General features: G+C 39.0%; 1 protein-coding gene across 3 annotated transcripts in view; it reads left to right on the forward strand.

Annotated features, from left to right (window-relative positions):
- The window catches only part of LOC129282805 (uncharacterized), a 60,574-nt gene that overhangs the window by 7,156 nt on the left and 40,256 nt on the right, over positions 1-13,162 (forward strand). For all 3 annotated transcript variants that reach the window (XM_064113839.1, XM_064113840.1, XM_064113841.1), the window contains exons 2-7: positions 1,764-2,009; positions 4,090-4,797; positions 6,479-6,721; positions 8,491-9,270; positions 10,199-10,441; positions 10,976-11,101. In XM_064113839.1, coding sequence (XP_063969909.1) covers positions 1,764-2,009; positions 4,090-4,797; positions 6,479-6,721; positions 8,491-9,270; positions 10,199-10,441; positions 10,976-11,101 — 2,346 coding nt within the window. The remainder of the gene's footprint in view (positions 1-1,763; positions 2,010-4,089; positions 4,798-6,478; positions 6,722-8,490; positions 9,271-10,198; positions 10,442-10,975; positions 11,102-13,162) is intronic.

The raw sequence follows: 13,162 nt of genomic DNA on the forward strand, positions 1-13,162 counted from the left end.
GGACAAAGTCTGGTGCCCGGTCAGGGCCTTGAAATGGTACCTGGATAGAACTAAGACACTTCGCAACTCTGACCAGTTGTTTGTCACGTCGCGCGAGCCGTTTGCGGCAGCGTCACGAGACACCATCTCCCGCTGGATCGTTGAAGCGATCAAATCGGCTGGTGATGATGCTCTCCTTTCAGACACTAGGCCGAGAGCCCATGACACTCGTAGTATCGCTACTTCTTGGGCTCTCTTCAATGGCGTCGCCTTGGACGACATTCTAAGAGCCGCCTTTTGGCGCTCTTCCAATTCTTTTACATCCTTTTATCTAAAGGACATTCCTTCGGGAGAGGCCTTATTTGCCTCCTCTGCTCTTAGGGCAGCGGCCCCTGTGTCTTAATCTCCCTTCTTTGCGCACTTTTTATTCTAGACATGCCTCCCTTCACGTTGAGTCCGTGTTGGTCTAGCAAATCAAATGAGTATATCCCAGTTATTGATAGTAAATTATGAAAATACTTACGTTTATTTTCTTATTTACGAGATAACTGGATATACTCATTTGAACCCTCCCACCTACCCCTCACCTTGCGTGGCAACATGTCTTGCGTGCAGGCTCATGGGAGGAAATGGACGCCAAATTGCGCGATGATCTTGGGATAGTGCGTTCATAGGGAGATGCAGCGCGCGCGCAGGAAAATTGTGTACTGTATATTCGGCGTGCTTGGTTCATCGTAATGAACAAGCAAATCAAATGAGTATATCCAGTTATCTCGTAAATAAGAAAATAAACGTAAGTATTTTCATAATATCCTGAACACTTTTCCACATTTTAACATTCTTACATGTCCATTTAATCAAATGACGATATAACTGTCGAAAAATATTTCCGCTTGAGTGAGCACCACTTACTTTTGAAAAGTTAGTGAAAAATGATTTGCGCAGAACTTTAAAATAATTATGCGAATAAAAGTAGACCTTAATCATGAAGAACACGTAGAATTTAGCTATTGAAATTGATTTGAAGATATCTTTTACCTTTTTTGACTTGTTTCCTTGCCCAAAACACTTCGAAGAGAGCATTTCACCCACCCCTCTCCCCCACACACCGAGGCCATCGTGACGATATTTGCTTTACACTGAGCTATGATTTACATGGAATGGCTTAAGCTTGATTTTCATTTTGTTAATCATTGCCAAGCTTGGAAAAAGTGTGAAGAAACAAGTATTAAATGAAAAATGAAATGTAAACCCACTTTCAATGATAAAAACTGAGTGAAATAATGCTGGAGATGTCTGATTTAAACTTTTGTTCAGATCCAGCTGGCACAAAAAGGGTAAAGGATGTGCTTACTAAGCGCTGAAATTTCGATTTGGGTGGCAAAACTTTTACAAAATGCTTGAATGTATCCGTCTTATTTCAACTGACTAAAAGTGCAAGGGAAATGTATGAGAAATGTTTCGCAGGGTAAGTTTGATTTCGCCGTTTCCCCTTAACACAGCGTTAAAACGAGCATTTCTGCGCAAACAGATTTCTGCGAGCTTTACAAAAATGGACAGTGCTCACTCAAGTGTAACATTCTGACAAAACTTTTACTTTCGTTGGATAGATGAGACCCAAACCCAAGATTATATGTGAAAAAATTACCCACATGTTGTATATTTTTTAATTCCCAGGGCTTTTTCAAAGTGTAAACTTTTTTTTGATACGCACTGTATATTCATGACATTACCATTATTACTATAAGTTATATTTTCATTATTATTATTATATCTCTTGGTAGATGACGATCTCGATGAGCGAAGAAGGATTGCCGAACTTATCATCAGGAATTTTATCGGCATTCTCGAGAATGGCGATCAATGCTCAACCCTAGCCAAAAAGATCATGAACGCAATTTGGACTCTAACAAACTGTGGAAACAGTGATCCTTATAGCAGCCCTTATGGTTTAGAATATCAATTCTACATGTTTACCGGATTCCACTCCATAGAAGAAATGTGTTATGACGTGGCAGAAGCGCTAACGAGTAAGTAATACCCCCAACCAACACACAAGCGCATCCCGCACATGCGTGCACACACACAGTCAGGGCGGATCGAGGAATATTATTGTATCCCCCAAACAGAGTTCGGAGGATACTGCGGATTTGGCCTCGTCGCGCCGCGGAAATTTCCTTGTGAGCGCTCTACCAGCTTCATTTCTTCTCCGATCATCTTCAAATCTGGCATGAAGGTCCATTATGGTAAAGCAAAGCCGTCTATTGATTTTAGTGTGGGCGTAGACATCATTGCCATGGTAACAAGAGGTTGTGTACATAGCAGAGATGTCCTTGTGAGAGTGCTCTACTGGCTGCGTTTCTTCTCCGATGAGCTTCAAATTTGTCATGAAGGTCCATTATGGTAAAGCAAAGCTGCCTATTGATTTTAGTGTGGGCGGAGACATCGTTACCATGGTAACGAGTTTTTGTACATAGCAGAGATTTCCTTGTAAGTGCTCTACTGGCTGCGTTTCTTCTCCGATCATCTTCAAATTCATCATGAAGGTCCATTATGGTAAAGAAAAGCCGCCGTAGAGATTTCCTTGTGAGAGATTTCCTACAGGGATTTCCTTTCCGCGGCAGCGCGACGAGGCTAACTCCATAGTATCTTACGATCTCTGTTCGGGGGATACAATTACTATGACAATCCAATGTAGACCCCCCACCTCCTCTGAATGCATCAGTTCACAACACAAATGCTTCAGGCAAATACCTTCGTTTACAATATTAACAACACTGTAAAAAAAAAATTATGAATCAGTAATTAACACTTAATGTATTTAAGCAGAATTTACAATTTGTAATTATTTTTCGTTTTTTTAAAGTAGTTTTAACTTGTCTTTTAATTTACTTGATTTATTTGGGTTCAATATACATTTAAGAAAATTCACGTATTGATAGCTTGCTTTGATTGAGTAAATCTAACTCAATTAGGCAAAGATGAGTATTACTTATAAAATCAAGTCGAATGTACTTATATTTTTCAATTAACGCCATATTTAAATAATGCATGAATATTCATTAGAGCAAGTAAATGTTGTTGTTTTTTGGTTAATTATTGTCGTATCTATTTGTGTTTGAAATTGTTTTGGATAAGGGTGTGCTAACTATTTTATTCTTTTGTTGAATCAAAGAAAGAGCAACATTAAAAGTCATTTAGCAGAAAATTTCAGATTTCTTTTTAGGTTTTCGATGCTTCTATTATTCTCACTGTTTTATTTGTAAGAATGAAACGATCACATATAAATATCAATGTCAGTACCTGTACATGTACAGGTAAGTGACAATGCACAAAGTCTAATATTTGGATATAACATGTCTAAGATGAAAATGATGCCACCAAAAGTGGGACGATGGGGGAGCGGAATCCCGAAAGTCCACTCCCCCCATTTGATTTTTTCAAATATTTTAGTGATTGTTTTACTTAATTGAATTAGGTTATTGTAACTTAATTTTCTTTAGTAAAATGGATGCAAAGGAAATAAGTAAATTTTACTTAAAACTGCCAAACTCATAAATACTCGAACAAATTAAGGCAGTTTCTAAACATAATCGAATTAAATAAATAGGGCGGTATTTTTTACAGTGTGATAAGGTATTGTTTAAAGTTGAAACCTATCCATAAGAATAAAAAAGCGATGTTTAATTTATAATATATATTGCTCAAAATTTGAATATCAATTGCTGTTCGAATAATTCAAAACATATGTTTGAACACCTACTTACACTTTACAAACACCGAGTAAACTTTTACCCAATATGTGGTAGAAATGGAACATGCATGTTTGCTGGGTATTTTTTACTCCATATTGTGCTAATTCAATGCAATATTGCGTAAAATTTACAAAATATTCGGTATCTATATCTTTTTACCCAACCAACATGCATGTTCCCATTTTACGCAATATTGGGTAGACCTAATTTTGTTTAGAGTGTAAACTAGCAAGTTCATTTAGTGAACCAGGTTGTACTATACTTATACATGTTTTTTAATTTCCGTTTTACTGTTCCTGCATCTTCCCCACCATCAAACTAATTACATATTTTTTTTTTTTTTCAATCGACTCAGCTGCTGTGGAACTCCCTCGGGCTCGGCTAGCCACCCTCATCCCAGGGACTAATCTTACGTTCCCGTTCTTCGTCAACGCTGTGGGAGGGGCGTGGCAGCAAGACCGTCTCATCGACGTCCTTGCTTACGCCTGTTCCGATATTCTTCCTGCGATCACCACCATGGTGCCAGAAATCAGGTCTTTTTCCTTTTTATTCGAGCCCATTTGCCGACAGCTCCGGAGCGCGGCGAGAGACTTGGAGGATTTCGACTCGACTGGTTACTGCAACGAGTTGACGGACATGGTGACAGCTCTGCTTCCCAGTGCTCCTGTAAGTAATGATTCGATAGGCGATCCTGGAGAAGGGGGAGGTGCTGACTCGATGGATGATCCTCTGGGCATCCTCAATGCACTGATGAACGTCACCTTAGAACTCTACAATATCAACATCTTTGACCCATCGACCATCTGTCCCAATATCGAAGGTCTGCTGCGGAAGCCCTTCCCGGCCATCCTCTTGGAGTTTGGGGGTGAGATGATGAGTAGGTTCCTACCGTTGGCACTCCAGCCGCTCTGCAGGTTGGATTCTTTTCTGGAACAATTCGGCGTAAACTCATCTTCGCCTTTCTATGACATCATACAGGAAGCAGTTCGCTTGGCTTCGAGAGCTGTAGGTTATGAACAAAGAGAGCAACTTTGCGCCCAAATAGTAGGAGTCGTTCACAAAGGTAAGTGTATTTTTGATAAGGTAATCTTTGGTTTGACAGAAAACTACCAAATTATGTAATTTTGGTATGTTATTGTTAGCCTCTTGAAGAAAGAACAATGTTCTTAAAATATGATTCACCTATGAGTATGAATATATTTCATTTACTTCGTAGAAAAAAAATTGCGGTGTAGATTAGTGTACAAGGTAGACAACACCAGCTAATTACTCTGGTGTTATTTTCGGTATCCAAAACCTGTGGGTACGTTATTACAACACCTTATTTTGGTCTTTAGGCAATCGGTGGTCATGCATTGGTGTTATGTTTAACCCTCAGCGAGCTATTGGTTCTCTACGAACACCAGGACCCCTTCTTACAAAGAGTTGCGATTGATCAAATCAATCACAACTATGGACGGCCAGCAACGTCAACATCTCTTATGCATGTTTTCTAACTTATATTTTGCATTCATTGTTTTCTTGAAAATTCACTGTGCTTCTCTTTGTTTACGAAGGACATTGTGCAAATTTCCAGTACAAAAAATTATGACACTGATGGATTTCCATAGAGTTATGATTGATTGGATCAATCGTAAGTCTTTGTAAGACGGGATCCAGTTGTACGTGTCAGATAACCAAGTTTTTACAGTGTACGTGCTTTTAATCCGTAGGAGGTGGGGTCCGTCACATTCCATCATCAAGGGCAGGGGCGGATCAAGCCATATGAGCGCTTTCATTACAATACTAGGGTCCAAGGGTAGCTGCACTTTATACATCATGCACTGCAAAAACTGCAGTGTTAATTTAACACCAGTCCGGAATCTATATATGACCACACCAGAGAAGTGTTAAAATAACACCGGTTTGGTTTTGTACTAATTCCAGATAGGCATTTATACAACACCAATTAGTGTCAAAACAGCAACGATTTAATTTAAAACCAGTGTTGTTTTAACACTTCTCTGGTGTGGTCATACATAGAGTCATGCACACTGGTGTTAAATAAACACCGCAGTTTTTGCAGTGGGTACATTACCCAGGTGGGCTTCACTGAATTAAATAGTTGCGTTGGGCGATGTCGGGAACGTTTCCGTCCTGGTCCCCATTGCATAAAAGTTACCATTGTGACTTTGCTTTGCAATAGTATACTTGAATCTTTGATTCTGATAGCCTGTTGAGCGTTGTTACCGTGGAATAGTGTTACGATTGAATGGCGAAGTTACCATACATGTAATAGTACCTTTGATGCAATGGGGCCCTGAATCGTTAACGCCCTGGTACCATGTCGTAGTATCCACTTGTGGAGTATGGTTTCATATCGGCCGCGGGGTTGAAATAAAATGGGTTATTTGACCAACTGGTTATGAGACGAAATGATCATAGACGAACTGGTGAGTAAACGAAGTGATGATTGGACCAAATGGTTGTATATTGGCCCAAGTGGTTGTTAGAAAAAATGTTGATGGGTGGAATGATATTAGACTAAAATGAGGGTACTCCTAGTGATAAGGACCCCATTGGAAATAAGCCATCTCGGCTCTCATGGGTTATTCTGTCAAGGTATACACTTCTGTTCATATTTTCTTGTACTTGTTCATAGTTACCTGACAAATAAAATCAATCAATCAATCAATCAAGTGGACGAATCGGCAATGAAATTTATCATTGTCTTACACATCGTGTACTCTTTATTTCTTCCCCAGGGCACGAGAAGCGTCTGAGATTCTCCAAAGACATCATCAAGGAACTGTTTAGAATCCCTTTCAATGCCGACACGTGTGATTCTTTGCTTAGTGGTGCTATTCGTCGGGTCGTAAGGCCTCTCCTTACGGAAGTAATCCCAGGTAGTGGGCGTCTCATACGCATCAGTGACTACCTTATTTCCCGATTCAGTGGCTATCGGAATGTTTACGATTTCTGTAACCACCTGGAGACAGCGTTCAAAAGTAAGCAAATTTTCTTATTTTTCACACTTATTTATAGTCGTCAGAGGCATGCAGCCTCAACCACCCCCCCCCCCCCCCAAAAAAAAAACCTTGGGAGTTAAGACCTTATAAGGAAATCTTGTCAAAAGCGCTAAAGGAACAAATGGACATTATAAGCAAATTTTCTTTAAAGGGGAATGAAACCTTGGATCAAGTAGGCTTGTGTCAAAACAGAAAAATCAAAGAATAACAAAGTAAGTTTGAGAAAAATCGGACAAATAATGAGAAAGTTATGAGCATTTGAATCTTGCAATCATTAATGCCATGGAGATTCTCCCATTGGCGATGCGACAAGGATGTGTGATGTCACATGTGAATAATTTTCCCTTTGATGGACTATAAAATACCAAAAAAATGTCTCTTTTTGCTTTTTCTTATGGTGATACAAACTCTTCATCCATGATGTATTCTTTAAACATATATTACATGCAATCCTATAGAAATAACACATGATCTACTGTTAGATGTGACAAAAGAGGCATTTTAAGTGAAATATATACTAGAATAATGGGGAGAGTTGTTCACAAGTGACATCACACATCTTTGTCGCATTGCCAATGTGAGGATCTCCATAGCATTAGTGATCGTAAAATTCAAATGCTCATAACTTTCTCATTATTTGTCCGATTTTTCTCAAACTTTTGTTGATCTGTTTCTTTGATTTTTCTGTTTTCACACAAGCTATCTTGTTCCAATTGTTTCATTCTCCTTTAATTATGCTACGTATGTGTCTCACTATAAGCAAACAATGCGAGCCGAAGCGCACGAGCTGATTTTTTTTGTAGACTATTGACCAAAATATACCTGAAAAGAGACATTTTAAAGACTTTGTAGGAATTCATGAAATAATCATTATTACCGGTACACTGTGAATTAAATAATGCGAGCGCGAATCACGAGCTGACGGGCAAGCTAATTTCTTTTTATTCAGTTCAGAAAAGGGGCATTTTGAATGATTGTTATTAGGAATTCATGAAGAGCATGAATTTGTCACAAATGCACTAAATCGAAAGCGATGCACGGACTGAACATTTCTGTTTGTACTTGTACATTCAGACTTTGAAAGATGGCAATCACTAAAAAAATCACGAAAAAGATGCGTATATTGTATGAAGGCTCGAAGCGCGACTAAAAATCCCGAGGAAAAATATTTGGTGTACTGTGTTTATTGACTTGAAAACGGATAGCACCATTCCTTGAAAAGTTTATGTTTTTCATAAAACGAACGAGCGCCAGGAGTGATGAACAGACCCTAACTATATCAGGTTTCCCCCAAAAAGATTAAATTCTCCCTTTTCTTTTCCCAAATGTCCCTCTTTATTTCTCCATTTTTTCTCTTCTTTTCCCCGTTTTTCTTTTTCTTTTGCTAGCAGAGTGTGTGTGGGGGGGGGGGGGGGGGACGTGCCCCAGCCCGTATTTCCGCCACTAATTATTACCATTATTACTATCATATTATCATTATCATTATTACTATCATCATTATTATTACTATCATCATTATCAGCAGCAGCAGCACCATCATCCTCATGATCATTATCCTCAATAGGTTCATGTACATATGAAAGATATTAGTTTCATCAAGTTCGTGATTGTGATTCAAAATATTTTTATTATATATATATGTCTTTATGAAATGTGTTTATATTGTACATAGTTGAACAAAGGCTCTATATCCCTCTTCCAGAACTTGATATTTCTGTAGATTGATTTATTTTGTGTGTTTATTGTAGGTGAAGTTCCTCTCCCTCGACCAGCTTTTGGGGAGATCATATCTGGTTCAGACCTGACTATATCTCTCCTGATCAACTTGGCTGGTAGCCTGTGGAGCCAGGAGAGTACTATGGAATCCTTGGACTATGTCTGTACCCACGTACTTCCTGTCATCACCAGGACTGTCCCCGAATTCCGGGAGGCGCGGGTCCTTTTGCGCCCATTTTGCGATGTTATCGAGTCTGCTGGAAATCAATTCGACGCGACAGATGTCTGCCTCGACCTTGTGGGCGAAACATGGGAACTCATTTCATTCCTCACGCCACAGAGTCGGGAGGACTTGTATACGTGCCCAACGCAAGAGACCACGACCCATCACGGTGATGAGCACATCGATGTCCCCGACGTCTATCAAAACGAATCGTACTCCATCGAAACGGTGGAGGATGTTTCATTTGTATTAGCCCTCCTTGTCAACATTTCTGAAACCTTTAACATCGATATCGCCAACCTGACAACCATCTGCCCCCTAGCGCCTCGACTCTTAAGGCCACGTTTGCCCGATGTCATCAAGGATTTTGGTTCCGAGATATTCAGTTTTCTGCTGCCCCTGGCCGAGCCGATCTGTCATAACTTTACTCTATTCCTGGACAGTACCCTCGCTTCTTTCGGAGTCAATTCGTCATCTCCCTTTTATCACATCATCCAGGATGCCGTTCGTATCGCCTCGAAACTTGTGGAGTATCCAACAATAGAAGAACTCTGCGGAGACATTGTGCAAAAACTCGCGGATTTTCAAGGTAAAGTAGGCCTAACTAAATATTGTAGAGGCTTTGCACTTTGTTTTATATTAATTATCAAAATTTTCACCAAATATGATTCTATCCAAAACCTCTTTCTAATCCAATTTACACAAATCGAAGAAATCTATGTTGTGTAAAAAAATACGAAGGAAATAGTAATCATTTAATGATCATCAGTTCTCTCTTTCTCTCTTATTTGTCTACACAACGAATGGAGGTTGTCCATACAGCAATTTTGTGGATGGATAGAGGGTCGAAAAGAGGGTCGAAAGTGTTTTTTTTTTCTGAATTCATTGAAATTGTCAGTGTTTGTTTTTTCCTTTGCATTCAACTGCAAGATGGGGGTGCACTTTACCGTCTGCTATGCAATGCATAGTGATACTTAAAAATCATTAGCCATGGGTTTGTATCAGTGATGCAGTGAGTTACAAATGTTGAGGGTATCAGAAATGGTGGATATAGCAAAAATTTTAAAAGGGTGCGAGCGAGCTCTTTTAATATCACAGTGTGTTTATACTGTTTACACAGTGGACTATGTGAAACTATTATTCACACTGTTGAAATGCTCAAATATAACAGTGTGAATACATTTTCACACTACGGACACCTCGACTGTGTGACTGTTCACATGGTCGACTATATGTGAATATATGATTCACACTGTTGAAATGCTCAAATTTAACAGTGTGGAGATATTTTCACACTGTGGACACCTCAACTGTGTGACTGTTCACAGCGTGTTCACATCGTTGACTATGTACATTGTTATTCACACTGTTGAAATGCTCAAATTTAACAGTGTGAAAGTGATAACACATTGTGTTCCACACTGTAAACACACTGTGACACACACTGAGACACTGTTCTTTCCAGAAGGGATAACTTGTTTTCTTGCTCACATTTTGTGTTTTATTATTTTCATCAGATTTCGATGACAACAACAGGCTAGATTTCACTATGGGTATCATCAACTCTCTCATGGAACTTACTACTAATGTGGATAGATGCACCCAAATATCCACCGACATCCTAGTTTTCATTGTCGAACCTTTAATCAACATTGGAAATGAGGGAGAAAGATTCAATATCACCTTGGATCTTATCCATACATATACAGGGTTCAGGGGTGTTGAACCGATATGTCAGGCAATGCAAACAGCCTTCGATGGTAAGATAAACTGATTGGGCCTATTATTTTTATTTCAATCATTTCTAGCTATTATTGCAATTTAAAAAAACACACCCACACAAATATGCCAATGTGCCTGAGGCTGAAATTTTTTTAGAGGAAATGTGATTATCACAATGTACATCACATTTCACCATCAATAGGACAATTTTTTGGCCTATTACAATAATGATAATAAATGCTGGATTTATATAGCACTTTTTGAATTTTATTTTTACCCCGGCTTTAGTTCAATATGCATAGAATAACATGCATAAAAAAACTACTTGAATCTCCACATGGTTGTTGTGGGTTTTTTTAGGCCCACTGAAAAAAAGGGTGAGTGAATTACATGAGAGTAGATCAATCCAATATTTCACTTTTTTGTATACCTTTCCACCTTGGATGTACACATCCTCCTCAATCCTCCTGTTTATTAGCTTGAGAGCTGTACCCCTTTCTCCACCCCCCCCCCCGTGAGCTTTCTTCTCTCCCGACAATTCATCTTGTTTTGTTTCCATTACGCCGATCTAGGATGTGCATCGCCTCGTCAAGCCGACATTGATGCTTGCGGAGAATGTATCAGACGTCCTTCGGTTGGGAACATAGACTATCATTTTGTGTCTAACCATGCGGACTGCACTGGCAGATGCCCTCGAGGTGAGTTATAGCATGGACCTATGAAAAGATGGACTATTAACGCGAGCATTTCTTTGACCCAATGATAGTCACCGTCACCTGGTTATGCGCATCTTAATGAGAACATACAGGTGTTGTAACAATAGCAATTACCATGACTACCAAGGGTATCTGATCACTCAAAGACGGAACAGTTTCCCGGTCTTGATTTTTGTTGGCTGATCCCCTGTTTCAGTATGTGCCTTTCAGTCAATATGCTTCATATATGGATCAGCAAACTTGAGAAGCAGACGATTTTTATGATATAAAATATGATATTATTCGATCCGCTAACTACCGCTCACACATAAGGACCTCAATAACATTGAAAGATACACGATCTACACATGTTATGTGCCACGTATATCTGGAATATTATGGAGAAACTTGGGAAAATTGAATTTTAAATGGTAAACAATCAATCACAATATTGCCTCTATATTAAAATATGCAGACATTTCCCCAAATAAAACACATGGAACTAAGATTAACAAAGGTAAACAAAAACTGCACATCGATTATCCATTATTTCATTGATTTTCTATCAACTGCGCATATAATTTGTGAAATATAAATGTCCAATCACGAACTAATTCAGTCCCTTCTCACGGTGACGATCATAGGACCAAAGAAGACTAGTATGAAGAGAATGTTATTCAGATGACAATTACCGTCACCTGTTAGTGAATTCATTATCTAAGCGATGAATGTCCATCTCTTCATAGGTCCATGGTTATAGGGAGGAAAATGCTTCAAACCTCTTGCAAACAGACGGATTTCACCTGTTTGATGATACTTTATCTAGAATAAGCTACGCCATTCAATGCACATGGCATCAAGCAACACGAATATCAGGCCTGAATGAGTAAAACTTCCTGGCTGATCATGAAGTCAGACCTAATTAGCCTCGGGGAAAACTATAAATGTTAGACCGAAAACTTCCGCTGGTCCACTGGTATACGTCTCGTAGCTTCACTACAGCTCCTCCATAGACTGAAGTCATTCTTCAACTCGCTACAGGGAATGAACCTATTCGCCAAAATTAATGATTCATTTTACCATTAAATCACTAATACAACACAGCATGGTTTCTATAACAAATTTACTGTCAGCCAATCAGACTGAATGATTTCAGTAACTTTCGTTCTGTCAATGTTGCATATTTGTTATCATAATATGTTTTATGAAACTGGCCCCTGGTCCAGCCACTCAGAACCATGTGCAGTACGTCTCTATCCTGAAGGCAATTTTTTTTTTCGAGGGTAGACCAAAAGCTTTGGTCTCTGTTATATTGGTTGTTCCGCTGAACTCCGTTGGCTCCACTCGCCAATTACAAAGAGAAATTAAAAAGAAATTAAAAATGCTAAAAAAACTCCACGTTACAGACGGCTGCAGCTGTCTATTTTGAGGGCTACTTTTCACAATCTAATGCATAAATCAATCTGCAATATGGGATAAGCTTTGACATTGCAGTGAATGGGATTTTTTCTGGGTTTGTCTTTTTATTCATATAGAACTTGGGTGGTTATTGTATTTGAAAAATGTTGTTCGAACTTTTTTAAAGTTTTGGTTCAACTTGCTCTCATTTATTTATTTCTGCATCAGTTTTGATCACTCTTGGTTCAAATTGTCCTTAGGCAATACCACAAGTGTGCCCATGAGGATAAGGGTTCAAAGGTCATCTAGAAGTCAAAAGGTCAAATGAAGTTTTGGTTCAACTTGCTATCATTATTTCTGCATCAGTTTTGATCACTCTTGGTTCCACATGTGTGCCCATGAGGATAAGGGTTCAAAGGTCATCTAGGAGTCAAAAGGTCAAATGAAGTTTTGGTTCAACTTGATCTCATTATTTCTGCATCAGTTTTGATCACTCTTGGTAATTTGTCCTTGGGTAATACCACACGTGTGTCCTTGAGGATGGTTGGTCAAAGGTCATCTATAGGTCATAAGGTTAAATGATATGAGATCATGTCCATCCTTTTTTGAAGCTTTGAAGCTTAGGCTTACTCTCATTTATTTATGCATCAATCGTTTTTCACTTAA

The sequence above is a fragment of the Lytechinus pictus genome, chromosome 19 (assembly GCF_037042905.1).
Source record: "Lytechinus pictus isolate F3 Inbred chromosome 19, Lp3.0, whole genome shotgun sequence".
NCBI lineage: Eukaryota > Metazoa > Echinodermata > Echinoidea > Temnopleuroida > Toxopneustidae > Lytechinus > Lytechinus pictus.